General features: G+C 39.9%; 1 protein-coding gene across 1 annotated transcript; it reads right to left on the reverse strand.

Annotated features, from left to right (window-relative positions):
• Positions 1 to 1,832: 1,832 nt before the first annotated feature.
• On the reverse strand, positions 1,833 to 2,777 carry OR2AE1 (olfactory receptor family 2 subfamily AE member 1; the record flags this gene model as incomplete). The annotated part of the gene is made up of 1 exon (XM_082713849.1): positions 1,833 to 2,777. One exon carries the CDS (start codon positions 2,775 to 2,777, stop codon positions 1,833 to 1,835), a length of 945 nt encoding a protein of 314 aa, XP_082569975.1.
• Between the last annotated feature and the right edge of the window lie 12,273 nt (positions 2,778 to 15,050).

Here is a 15,050-nt window from a genome sequence, read left to right on the forward strand (position 1 = left end):
CAGGTCTTACTTTCAAGTCTTTAATCCAGTTTGAGTTGATTTTTTTCCTAATCATATCCCTAATGATTAGTGATGGTGAGCATCTTTTCATGTGCTTGTTGGTCACTTGTATAACTTGTTTGGAGAAATTTCTATTCAAATCCTTTGCTTATTTTTAAATATGCTTATTTTATTGTTGTTGTGTTGTTGTCATTCTCTATATGCCCTGGATATTAACCCCTTATCAGATATATGGCTTATAAATACCTTCTCTCTTTCCATAGGTTGTCTTTTCAGCATACAAATCTTTCACTTTCTTGTTTCATTCCTAGGCATTCTTAGGCATGCAACTGGTGGCTCATTTTATAGAATGCCCCCCCCCCAAAAAAGCTATTCCTCAAAAAAAAAAAAAAATACTTTCTTGGCTTTTAGACTTAAGCTCTTATTCTTCTGAAGATGGTCCTAGGGATTTATGACTTTTTTTTTAACTAATAGGGAAGCAAGATATAGAAATTTGTCCTCACTTTGGAATTTCTCAGAACATTAGATCCCAGAAAAGTTCACTGAGATGTCAGGCCTCTCTGTATTTATGTGAAATTAACATCTGGCTGTCTGGGGCCAAGGATGTCAGCCAAAGCCATCTACCATATCTCATTTTTATAATTTCTTCCTCTTTCTGAGTTAAATATCATTAATGTCACGGGATAGTTAACAGTCTAGGTTCCTTTTGTTTATGATCTGTGCAAGAAATAGCTACTGAATACCTATTTCTTATCAGGCTCTTGTCTTGGGTCTGGCAAGACAAAAGTAAGCAAAGTCAAGTCCTTGACCTTGGAAGCTCACATTCTAGTAAGACCATCAATATGGGGCACCTGGGTGGCTCAGTCATTAAGCATCTGCCTTTGGCTCAAGTCATGATCCCATGGTCCTGGAATCAAGAGTCCTGGGATGGAGCCTCTCGTTGGGCTCCTTGCTCAGCAGGGAGCCTGCTTTTCCCTCTCCCTCTGCTTTTCCCCCTGCTTCTGCTCTCTCTCTCTCTCTCTCTCTCTCTGTCTCAGATAAATAAATAAAATCTTAAAAAAATAAATTAATACACAACATCATGCAAAGTAGTAGTAAAAAATAGAAGCAGGGGACAGAAGATGCAGAGTGCTGTTTTATTTTTTTTTCCTTTTTCCCAATTTTTTAATTTAAATTCTAGTTAACATACAGTGCAATATTGGTTTCAGGAGTAGAATTCAGTGATACATTACTTACATACAGCATCCAGGGCTCATCACAAGTGGCCCCTTAATCCCCATCACCCATCTAGCCCATCCCCCACCCACCTCCATCAACCCTGAGTTTGTTCTCTATCGTTAAGAGTGGGTTATGATTTGTTTCCTTCTCTTTATTTCCCCCATCCCATATGTCCATCTGTTTTATTTCTTAAATTCCACATATGACAGAAATCATTTGGTATTAGTCTTTCTCTATCTTACTTATTTCCCTTAGGGAAACATGTTTTGGCAAGGTTACACTTTTAAAGAAATCAAAAGGAAATGAGAGAGTGTCTAGCAATTTTAAAAGTTGATCTTGGACTTCTCAGCCTCCAGAACTGTGAGAAAATAAAATGTTTTGTTGTTGAAGCCACCTAGTCTATAGTATTTTTGTGATAGTAGCCCAAATGGACAAAGACAATATTCTACAGTACTTAGATGCCTGAGAGCAAGTTAGAATACTGGAATTATGTGTTCACCATTTTATTTTTGCAGTAGTCATCAGGGATCTGAACTCTTGAAGAGCTTAGAGGTTTATGCAGATCAACTTAGGGAGCTTATCCCATTCCACTCTTACATTCAGGGCAACGTCAATTACTGTCTCTGAGTGAGAATATCTCTCCCCAGCACTCTTCTCAGAGCCTTAGCTACATCCTTATTCCGGAGAGTATAAATCAAAGGATTCAGCGTGGGAGTAATGATGCTATAGAACACAGAACCAACTTTGTCTTGCAATGGAGTGTGCTGGGACCTGGGCCTCATGTATGAGAAGATGCAGGCACCAAACCAGAAGGAAACCACAATGAAGTGAGAACTACAAGTAGCAAAGGCATTTCTCTTACTCCCAGATGAACGCATCTGAATGACACTGTGGAGGATAAAGGCATAGGATGTAGAAACCAGGAAAATGGGGAAGAGGAGAAGTATGATGCTGCTGATGTACACTGTGGTCTCATAAACAGTGATGTCTCCACACACCAACTTCACAACAGCTGGAAACTCACAGTAGAAGTGGTGGATTTTTCGAGACCCACAGAAAGGGAAGTGCATCAAGATCGTTGTGTGAATTAGAGAGTTTATAGACGCTCCCAACCACGACATGACAGCCATCATCACTTCCACCCTTCTGTTCATGAGAACGGTATAACGAAGTGGATGACAAATGGCCACATAGCGGTCATAGGACATGAGAGCCAAGAGAATACACTCGGCACCACCCAGAGACAAATAGAAGAAGTGCTGGGTAGCGCAGCCCACAAAGGAGATGGTCTTTTTGCCAGAGAGGTAGTTGGTAGCCATCTTCGGGATGGTTGTGGAGACATGCATCAGGTCCATGAGAGAGAGCTGGCTGAGCAGGAAGTACATGGGTGTATGAAGCTGGGCATCAGCACAGATGAGGAGAATGGTGAGCATATTGCCACTCACTGCAATAAGGAAGACCACTATGGTTAAGGAGAAAAGGAAACGGTGGGTAAGAGAGTCATCAAAGAGGCCTTCAAGGATGAAGTCTGCCAGAGAGGTCTGATTCCTCTGCCACATCTCCCCTCTCTCAGTCTCTGGGGAAAGAGGAAGCAGAGATGAAGTGTGATATCAGAAATACTGGGGTTTGGCAGACCTGACAGTAAGCACCTTTTGATCTACCAAAGCATTTGTGCAGAGAATTTTTTTCTATTTCTGATTCTTCAACAGCTCTAATTATTAAAATAACTTTTCAACATTCTGAAAAGTTATTTTAATAATTAGAGCTGTTGTAAAAAATAACTTTAAATAGGGGCGCCTGGGTGGCTCAGTGGGTTAAAGCCTCTGCCTTCGGCTCGGGTCATGATCTCAGGGTCCTGGGATCGAGCCCCGTAGGGGGCCCTCTACTCAGAATCTCTCCTATGGCCTGCTTTCTCCAGAAATGCACAAAAATGGGAATTCTGAGGAATGTAGATCCCCCTAGCCACACTGACACATTACAAAACCACCAGACCCCATCCCCTGTTGGTTTGACATTCATCCATATCTCCTTAAGCCAATGAACACAACAAAGTCATCCTTCTGCCTAACATAACTATCCTGCATACAAACAAAAATGTGCAAAATATCCATATACTATTCATATACAATATAATATTCATATAAGTATTTGTATAAAATATAATATTCATATAAAACAATACCCATTACACAAAAGTCATTTATCTAAGTGCCATCCCATTCTGTGGACATCAGTTAGCACTCTTTCAGTCACTCCTGTTCCTGCCAATGGACTCATAAGAAGAGCAGGGATGGAGGCTACACCTGAGCTCAGCAACATGGACTTCCGCTCACCGAGACCAGTCTAGCTACAGCCACTGCTGGGTGCCCAGTCGGCCACTAACAGACCAACATGGAGTCCCTGATATGGCAGCATTCGCCAGGGGAATCAGCCAACTCCTTGGTGGCAGACTGATTATGTTAGACTGCTTCAGTTGTGGGAGGGACAGTACTTTGTCTTACTGGAATAGACACTTCAGATATGGTTTTGCCTTCCTTGCCTACAGTGCTACTATCACAGCTACCATCTGCGGACAGAGAGGTCCTTTGTTCAGCATAATGGTATTCCAAGAAGCATTGCTTCTGACTAAGGAACTGATTTCATCACAAATGAAGTGTGGGATTGGGCCCATGCTCTGTCATCCTGAAACAACTGACTTGATTAAATAGTAGAGCAGTAGAACAGCCTTTTGAAGACTCAAAATTTATAGCAACAGCTAATTGGCAACACTTCTCATGGCTGGCATCTTCCAGGATGTGCTATATGCTTTAAATCTGCATCCAGCTTATGGTGCTGTTTCTCCCAACACAAGGGTTCGCAGGACCAGGAATCAAGCAGTGGGAATGGGAGTGAGTCTTCTCACTATAACGCCTATGACTATGACCCACCAGCAAAATTTTTGCTTCCTGGCCCTGCACTTTTAGCCTTTGCTGGTTTAGAGGTCTTATTTCCAAAGGGAGAGATTCTTCCACCAGGTAACACAAAAATGATTCCCCTTCCTGAGTGTTAAGATTGCCACCCTGTCACTTTGGGCTCCTCATATCCCTGAATCAACAAGCAAAGGGGGTTATTCTACTGGTTGGGTGTGAATGCTCCTGACTAGTAAGGAGAATCTGAGTTGTTCCTACACCATGGGGATAAGAAGGAGCATGTCAGGAATGTGGGATATTTTCTTTCTTTTTTTTTTTTTAAGATTTTATTTACTTATTTAACAGACAGAGATCACAAGCAGGCAGAGAGGCAGGCAGAGAGAGAGAGGGAAGCAGGCTCCCAGCTGAGCAGAGAGCCCAATGCGGGGCTTGATCCCAGGACCCTGGGATTGTGACCCGAGCCGAAGGTAGAGGCTTAACCCACTGAGCCACCCAGGCGCCCCAGGAATGTAGGATATTTTCTAGGGTGCCTCTCTGGCTCGAATGTCCTGTGATAAAAGTCAATGGAAAACTATAACAACCCAATTCTGCTAATGGCCCAAATCCTTCAGGAATGAAGATTTGGGTCACTCCACATACAAAGAAGCATGACCAACTGTGGACAAAGGGAATCTAGAGTGGGAAGTAAAAGAAGATAGTTATAAACACCTACCATGACCAGGAAAGCAGCTACAGAAACAAGACGTATCATAGGCATTTCTTCCTTATTTTGATATGAACATTTTGCATACGTATGTTACCCATATGTTTTGTTTTTCTTCCCCTTGGTTCTCCCTTTTCCTAACATCAGATATATTTATAGTTAACTTCATATCTCAGGTTTTTTATATTTTATAATTTTTTATTTTTATTAACATATAGTGTATTATTAGCCCCAGGGGTACAGGTCTGTGAATTGTCAGGCTTACACACTTCACAGCACTCACCATAGCACATACCCTCCCCAATGTCCATAACCCAGCCACCCTCTCCCAACCCTCCTCCCCCCAGCAACCCTCAGTTTCAGTATTTAAATTATAGGCTACAAGAGGGAGTATAAATGAGATAGTAGAGTGAATTTCATAAAAAGATAAAAAGGAGATTTTGTATCATCTTATGGGTAAATACTTGGTGTGTTTTATATCCTCTTCCTAGGAGAACTTTAACATGTTTTGGGTTGTACATGGGATAGATGTATCATGTTAGGTGGAAGAGTAACTTGGTATTGTCTTTATCTGGAGATCAAGTATGGTTTAAAGAGTTGTATATACAAGTGCCAATTAGACACATAGCAAAGCCACCATATGTATGCACCTGAATACAAATAAGAGATATGTCCTAGGTATACCTGAGAGCCTTCAAATCAGGCTGATAAAACTATGAAGTGAACTAAAAAGATAATAAAAAGAAGTTGAAGTTAAAAAAAAAAAAAAACTAGGATTCTAACATTAAATCCACCACATTTTCCAGTTAACCCTTTATCTAATTCTTACGTGAATACTGATCATAATGATAGCTTGGTCTCCATGATGAAGCCCAACTCAAATAAATAGTTGTCCAAATTGACCCCCAAAATATCCACACACATCTCTCTTTGTGTTTTTCCTCCTGAACATTTCCCTAGATTTTCATGTACTCCAGATTATCTACTTAAATTTTAAAGAAGATTAACTCAGAACTCAATGTATTCTTCAGAGTATAATTTGACCAGTAAGAAAGAGGTCCAATTTATTATTCTTTCTCTCCATATTAATGCAGCCTAGGATTATCTTTTTGGCCACCACCTCATATTGTTATTTCAGAGTTAGCCTCTTGGGGACTAAGAGCCCAACTTTCTCCATGCTTCCTCCAATCACTCCAACCCAGTCAAAAGATCACATATTTCACTTTTACTTCAGTATCCATACTCTCCCCTATCTCCTTCCTCCTCTGTTTCCATCTTTTTCTGTAAGGCTCCATAGTGTAAGCTTTTCTATCACCTGTTCCATGCTGTCTTAGACAAATTTCCTGATCATTTCCCATTCTGTTTTGCTGCCTTGCATGACTTTTTCTTCTGCCTTCTCTGACAACCTTCTTCATGGATTGACTGAATATCACCCAGTGACTAAAGAGATGAGGAAATAAGCTGACAATGCCAGAGGATGCCCTAGCATCTAATAAAAGCTTCCTAGACACCTCAAGGCCCAGAATTACCTTACCTGGAATCCCTCTGCAGAGACTTGTGGGCACAACAAGTTGCAGAAGTGGGATGGAGAGGGCTGAATAGGTCCACAGTGACTCACACACTGGCCACTGATCACTCAAACAGGTTTTTCCTGAGGGGCTCATCAGATTTCCTTGTCTACTTCTGAAAATCTCCATTTACTGGTGGAATGACATGGAAGACATTTTTCTACACAGTCACCATTGTTGTCACTAATTACCCTAGTGATGGAGTATCACCAGGAACAAGAGTAACTGTAATTCTGAAATGCTCTTGCAATCTGTGCTCAGATTTTGAACTCCAGTAGTACACATCAGGACAGATTGAGTAACTAAACTTCTTTAACCTCTACCACTTGGGGCTTTGAATCATGCATATGTTTCCTCTGCCTCTAAACATATATCTGAACCACTGGTCATCCCAAAATGACAATGCAAGCTTGGGCAATAAGAATTTGCATCAATGTGACCTGATTAAGAAGCTACCTTGAATACTAGTTTAAACATCAGGGAGTCCAGAGACAAAAGAAAATCTGTTTTGGGTTTTCTCCTATTTTTAATCACTCAAGGCTTTAATCACTCAAGGCACTCAATCATTTTTTAGCTTTATACCTTGTTTCTTGATTAATAAAATAAGAATGTTTCTAGCACAGGCATTTTTAGAATAAGCCCCTTCTTAACTGCATGAATGATTTCTCAGCAAGAATCATAGGGGTTAGAATAGGGATAAACTGGACCCAACATGAACCAGTCTTGAGGACAGAGGAGCACCCTCTGTGAGAAATAGAACATCCCCCTAACCCAGAGGACCTATGATGTAGGCTGAGGCAAACTGAGGACACTAAACATATGGCGTCAGGGATCCCAACCCACAGGACCCATCTTGAATCTCTTGTGGAAACCATTACTCGGGATGCCAATTAGACTTTCCCTATGCATCGAGATAAGCATTCCCAGAGGGCTTTGCTTGAAGTTTACTTGTAGGGGCCAGGGGAATGACCTTTGCTTTGCTTGAAGTTTACTTGTAGGGATCAGGGGAATAAGTTATTTTGAGGAGTGTAAGTGTGAAGATAACATGGGAATATCTTCTCCAAGGACCAATTAACCCTGGAGTCAAATAATCCTTAGAGTCCTGGCTTGTTTTTTATCTTAGAACTCAGATCCCTCTAGCCCCTTTCCATCCAACCCTTTTGAGAGCCCAGTCAGAATATAGAAGTTAAAAAAGAAAATGACACATCTGTATATCTTCTTTTTATTTACTACCATCTCATTCTCACACCGGGCTCTTCCTCTTCGTTAAGGGATATATTGAGCTATTCTTTGTTTCTCTATCTCAACTCAGACATTTTGTCTGAGCTTAGCTTGTTTTTTATTCTTTGAGTAGATTCAGTGTATAATTACTTTCTTCAAAACCTACCATTGGAGCGCCTGGCTGGCTCAGTCAGTAGAACACGCAACTCTTGATCTCAGGGTTCTAAGTTTGAGCCCCACATTGGGTGGAGAGATTACTTAAAAATAAAGTTTTTTAAAAAACCTATTGTCTAATACTTTTACCTGGTGCTTTCACTCACCAGAATGTAATCTTTCATTAATTAAGGCAGTCATGCTATTTATCTAATTCATCAATTTATTTGAAAAACATTTGATGAACATCTATTATGCCCCAAACACTGTATTGGGTAGATTAACATACAAGCATAGTCCGTTCCCCCATGGGACTTACAGATAAAGCAAATAAATAAACAAATATTTCATGTTGGACTAAGAGTTTGTGCTAAGTGATATCATTGTGACCATACTCAAGTGACATAAAACAAAACTTATACTATAGTAAAGAAAGGGCACGGTATCATAGCAATGAATGGGCTAGAACTGACTTCAGAATCAGTTAGATTCAGTAACATGAATAATGTGTCTACTTTTCCCATTGTTCATCTTGGCTTGAGTCTCTGTGTTGATACTCACTCAGGCATTTTTATTTAGAGGGTATACATAGAGCTGGAAGTATATATACATACTTTACGCTTCCCATCCAATGTTCTACCACCTCCAATTCAGAAAAATTCAAGGGAAAATCTGTTCAACAGTTCAGCCTGGTGGCCACTCCCTGAAGTAATCACTGTGTGCCAGAGCCCAGAGTAAAATAATGCACTTGCCTAGGACAGGTGCCCATCTCTTGCAGGGGCTAGAGAAGTAGGGTGGTAATGGAACCCAGAATCAAATGGATCTGGAGCAAAGTGATATCACAAAGAAACTATAGTTGTGAAGGTGTGACTTCAACAGAAGTAGGAAAAGAGTCTATAAAAGATAAAACAGTGCATGCCCCCTACTAAAGTGTGGTAGGGAAGAATTCACTATGCTAGAGTAAACCAGGGAGGCCATTATATTAGAATGGGTCATATGGGAAAGCATCTTTAAAGTGGCATCGGATCACCTAGGTAGCTCAGTTGGTTAAGTGTCTAACTTGTGATTTTGACTACAGGTCATGAGATCCAGCCCCATGTGGGGCTCACACTCAGCAGCGAGTCTGCTTGGGATTCCTTCTCTCCCTCTGCCCTTCCCTTCACACATGTGCACTCACTCTCTCTCTTTCTCAAATACATAAATCAAGAAAGAAAGAAAGAAAGAAAGAAAGAAAGAAAGAAAGAAAGAAAGAAAGAAAGAAAGAAAGAAAGAAAGAAAGAAAGAAAGAAAGAAAGAGAGAAAGAAAGGGAGAAAGAGAGAAAGAAAGAAAGAGAGAGAAAGAAAGAAGCGAGCCCCTAAGCTAAGATCTCTGAATCAGGGTAAGGCTTAACCAGGTAATCAAAAGCAAAAAGAGGTCCAGATAAAAGCCAAGACTTGTAAAAATCCCTGAGCTGAGACCATTCATGGCGTGCTTGAGGAGCCGAAAGGAAGCCAAAGTGATAGGAGCTACAGTGAGGAGACAGAGGTAAGAAATGACATCAGGGAAGTATGCATGAGTCCAAAAAGAGAAAAAGCAAGACCTTGAGGATTTTATTCAGAGTTTTTAAAAATCTTCTAAACAAAGGAGTAGCAAGATAAAACTTAACACGTTTTAAAGTTCACACTAGATGATGCGTAAGGGATACGGACAGAAGCAGGGAGGCCATATATGAGGCTGTTGTTCTATCTCAAGGAGAAACAATAGTGTTTCAGACTAAGTTTGTAGTGGGAAATAATTTCATGGTATTTTAGGAGGGTGCCATTAACATAACCTGATGATTTATTTAATGTGGGAGTTGAGCATAAGGAACTTTCACAATAGAAGACTGAAAAAACCATATCTTTTTTAAAAACCATATTTAGGGGCACCTGGGTGGCTCAGTGGGTTAAGGCCTCTGTCTTCGGCTCAGGTCATGATCCCAGGGTCCTGGGATCGAGCCCCGCATGGGGCTCTCTGCTCAGCAGGGAGCCTGCTTCCTCCTCTCTCTCTGTCTGCCTCTCTGCCTACTTGTGATCTCTGTCTGTCAAATAAATAAATAAAATCTTTAAAAATAAAAAGAAAATAACAGCAGTTACAGAATGTAAGCAACAACACTTAATAAAGAAAATTATAGGAAATACAAGGAGATATAGAGAGTTGCTGGAGGAGGAAAACTTTAATCCACCGCTCAGTCTAAGAAAGATTAGGGGGACAAAGACATAAATCAAGACTAAAGAAAAGAGAAATACTTAACCAACACAAGAAGATCTCCCTCATCAGTCTCCTGAGAGAACCTGTGTGGTGCAATGATTCAGCAGAGGATTATAGGGCCAGAGACCCTGAGTTCAAATCCCAGTTCTACTACTTACTGGCTATTTCTCAGGCAAGTTTCTTCAGCAGCTGTTCTTATTCCCTCTTGAAAAATGATGGTGAAAATAATCTATACTTCACAGAGTTTTATGAGAATTCAGTAAGTTAAATGTCTAAAACCCATCGAATAGTTTCATGGTGCCTGTTGCATGATGAGTGCTATGTAACTGTAAGCTCTTATTATCCATGAAAATATGTCCTCTATGAGGACAGCGATTTGTCTGTTTCCTTCACTGATGTATTCTCAGCACCTAAAATGGGATTTGAGTTTTATGACCACAAAGAATTTCATAGAACCACATTACCAAGAGTGGTTAGGGAAAAAGCCAGAAATTTAACTTATCTGTTTGAATTTCTCTGCTCCTACAGCTGCTTTACTTTGTGATAATGTATATTACACATTCAAGTTACACAATTTAATTAGAATGTGACAAGTATTAAGGTCCTCAAGAAATCCAGTTATGTAAAACCTGTTGTCTAGTGAAAACAGAATCAGAACAAGAGGAAATGAGATGGTTCAAGCATAAGAAAAATCCTTTTCTAGTTGAGTAAAATATCCTTGTAGGGACTTCTGCTTCTGAAGATGGATTGACATGCGTGAGATTTTCCCTTCTGCCTAAAATAACTAAAAAAAAAAAAAAAAACTGCTCAAAATGTATGAAACCACAATTTAAGACAATGGACATCAGGTGTTTTTTAAAAAAGGACAGTGAGGGCACCTGGGTGGCTCAGTCAGTTGAGCATCTGTCTTTGGCTCGAGTCATGATCCCAGGATTCTGGGATCAAGTCCCACATTGGGTTCGTTGCTCAATGGAGAATCTACTTCTCCCTCTGTCCCTCCCTCCCCCACTCGTGCTCACTCTCTCAAAAACAAATAAAATCTTTTTTAAAAAATTAAAAAGGACACAGATCCCTGCCTTGAGAGTTTCAGGCTTCAGTGCTGGAAGAAACCAGTGGAAACCAGCCAACCCCCTGAGTTGAGAAGATAAGAGTCGGTAATCTGAAAATTCCAAATTTATTGGAATTTTAGAGCAGAGTATGTGAAAGAGAAAAACTGCACAGAGAGTGAAACCCAGGGATGTGCAGGAGCTTTCCCTTGGATATTTAGCAGAATACTGATGAGCATTTGTGTTTGATGCAACTTCCTAAAGTTTGGAACAGTACTTGGACCTGGGCCAGGCCAGGAGTAGTGCCTGTTCTCACCACCAAACCGGAAAACCAGTTTCAAAGTATTGGTGTGATATGCTGAAGGCTCTTGAGGAATAATCAGGCATAGACTACACCCTGCTGTGGTTCTGCCTAGAAAATCCTAAAAAATAAGACCCCAAAGGATTCAATTCCCAATACCCTAACTGCGTTCCAGAATAAAGCTCAAAAGTATTTATAGTAATACAAAAATATCCAGGACACAACAAGGTAAAATTCACAAGGTCTAGCACCCAATGAAAAATTAGAAAGCATGCAAAGAAACAGGAAAATATTACCCATAATAAATAGAAAAATCTGTGGCTTGAAACCAACCCAGAACTGATATTCAATATACCAATTTGAAGTATCTTATTGACTATGTTGTTTAGATCAGACAGAACTAGCAAAGACCTTGCACTTACTACAACTGTATTCTGTTCAAAATGCTAAAGGAAAGATTAGGCATGTTAGTAGAGACAAGAAAGATAAAACACAAACACAAACACATACACACACACACTACATTTCTAGCAATGAAAGCTACAATGTCTATAATGAAAAATAATTCAGAATAACTAGCAGCAAATTGGACATTGCAAAAGAAAATATTGGTGTATGAAGACATAGCAATAAAAGCTATCCAAAATGAAATGAGACAGAAAAAAGTCTAAACTAAAAAATCAATGAGCAGAGCATCTCTGAGCTTAACAACCTTAAACAGCCTAATATACATATAACTGGAGTCCTGAAAGAGCAGAGAGAGAAGGGACAGAAAACAGAGTCAATTATCATATGGTTTCACTTATTTGTGGAGCATAACAAATAGCATGGAGGACAAGGGGAGATGGAGAGGAGAAGGGAGTTGAGGGAAACTGGAAGGGGAGGTGAACCATGAGAGACTATGGACTCTGAAAAACTATCTGAGGGCTTTGAAGGGGTGGGGGTGGGAGGTTGGGGGAACCAGGTGGTGGGTATTAGAGAGGGCATGGATTGCATGGAGCACTGGGTGTGGTGCAAAAACAATGAACACTGTTACGCTGAAAAGAAATAAAAATTTTTTTAAAAAAAGAACAAAGACTTATTTTGCTAAGCATGATATGCTCTAGTTCCATCCACGTTGTCGCAAATGGCAAGATTTCATTTCTTTTGATGGCTGCATAGTATTCCATTGTGTATATAGACCACATCTTTATCCATTCATCTGTTGATGGACATCTAGGTTCTTTCCATAGTTTAGCTATTATGGACATTGCTGCTATAAACATTCGGGTGCGCATGCCCCTTTGGATCACTACGTTTGTATCTTTAGGGTAAATACCCAGTAGTGCAATTGCTGGGTCATAGGGCAGTTCTATTTTCAACATTTTGAGGAACCTCCATTCTGTTTCCTATAATCTTTTGCTTTCTTGATAATAGCCATCCAAATAAATGTGAGGCAATATCTCATTGCAGTTTCAATTTGATTTTCCTGATGATTAGTCATTGGAGCACTTTTCCCATGTACCTGTTGGCCATTTGTATGTCTTCTTTGGGAAAATGTCTACACCCAGACCCTTTGCCCTTTTTTAATAGGGTTATTTGATTTTTGGTATTGAGTGGTACAAAAGCAAAAATAAACTTTTGGGACTTCATCAAAATAGAAATTCCTTATATATTTTTGTTACTAACCATTTATCAGATCATGGTTTGCAAGTGTTTTTTCCCATTCCATAGGTTGCCTTTTCATTTTTTGATTATTTGCTTTGCTGTGCAACATTTTAGTTCTACGTAATCCCATTTGTTGTTTGGGGGGGGGGGGTATTTTGTTTTTGTTTTTGTTTTTGTTTTGCTTTTGCTACCTGTACTTTTGGTGTCATAACTAAGAAATCATTGCGAAGGCCAAGATTTTTCCTCTATGTTTTCTTCTAGGTGTTTTACAGCTTCAGATCTTACATCTAATTCTTTAAACCATTTTAAGTTTTTTTGTGTAAGAGTCTAATTTCCCAAAAACCACTTATTGAAGAGCCTATAATTTTCTTATTCTGTATTCTTGCCACCCTTGTTGAAGAAAAATTGACCAAAACATCAAATTTAAAGACTTTTATTTTTTTAATAGAAGTATAGCTCTAAGGAGACCCAAAAGATAAAACAAAAATTCTAAATATTTTATCAGCTCAAAAGAAAGCACAAGAAGAGTAATAGAGAAAAACCAAAAGGGTTTTAAAACAAGCAAGCTGATAGATTTAAACTCAACTATATTAATAACTTCATTAAATGTGTGGCATGTATTGCATGGAGCACTGGGTGTGGTGCATAAACAATGAATCTTGGAACACTGAAAAAAATACAATTACCAAAAAAATAAAGAAACACCAATTTTATACAGTGCAAGTGCAGTTTGAAAGATGGCCAAGATCATCTGGAGAAAGTGTAGGATAGTCATTGCCAAATTGTCTTCTGGGAAGTCTCAGTTGCTGCTCCCTGGGCTAGTTTCCATGGTGAGTAAGCTTGAGAAATCCTGTGTAAGTCATAACGTATTAACATGGTAAAGACTCAAAGAAATCCTTAGGTAACGTTGAAAACTACTACGAGTTCATTCTCAATCCTGTTTGTACATCAGAAGCATCATAAGAGTTTAGTCCACTTTTAGTAAATATGATACCCGTCTCCCATCCCATACCTGAGAGGGGCAATATCAAGACACCTAAGAGGAGAAAAAAAAAATTATTAAATAGGTAGAGAAAGAGTATTTTTCTCAGGAAAAGATGCAAGTTCTTTAATAATAATGAAGGAAGCCAGAATGCGTCAGCCCAAAATAGGTCTCTCTGGCATAACAATCATTTTGAGCTAAAGGCAATTAAGAGCAGCAAACCCAGGAAAAGCTCCTCCTTTCCTGCCAAACGGCAGGATATCAATTCCTTTCCTGGAGACCAGGCCAACAAGGAATCTGCAAACATTTAGTCCATCTGTTTTCTCACCTGCATTTACTTTGCCGAACTCTGCCATCCTTTGCAGGCTAAGACTGTTTTTCCATTGTCCTGTCATTTCTCCACAAGTGTACTGTTCTTTGTTAAAAAGTATTACGTCAGCCAGAATTCTAAGCCTCCACTTTGAGTAACTCTTCATTTGGGGTTTTTTTCCTGCATGGTGTGTGCTGTGTGTGTTCATAAGCTGTTTTTCCCTTATTAATCTGACTTTTTGTTAGAGCCCCAGCTGCAAACCTAAGACTGGTAGAAGTCAAGTTTGCCTCCCCACCATAATATGAAGGTGGGCTCGTGAAGCCTTGAGAAAGGAGGAAATGGTTTGGAATCACTGCCACCAGAGATGTGAAAGGAAGTCCAGGGATGAAAAAATGAAGAAGTTGGTTCACCAAGCAGCTCAAAAGCCCACCTGAAGTCAGAGGGCAAGACTTTGTAATAGAACCAGTCAACCTGGCTCAACATCCCCAGAGGAGAAAGGTAGTGATGGGTTTCCCAAGGACTGGAAATGAGTCTGCTAGATACTGTAAGAAGTCCTGAAGGGCGAGGGTACTGGTTTCCTAAGGCTCTGTAACAAACCACAAACCAGGTGGCTTGACATGACACAAGGTTATTGTCTCACGGTTCTAGAGGCTAGAAGTCTAAAAATCAAGGTGTTGGTGGGGCCATGCTCCTTTGGAAGCTTCTAGGGAAGGGTTCTTCCTTGCTTTCTCCAACTTCAAGCAGCCTCAGGTGGCTTGTGGC

This window comes from Mustela nivalis (assembly GCF_964662115.1).
Source record: "Mustela nivalis genome assembly, chromosome: 19".
NCBI classification, from domain to species: Eukaryota; Metazoa; Chordata; class Mammalia; order Carnivora; family Mustelidae; genus Mustela; species Mustela nivalis.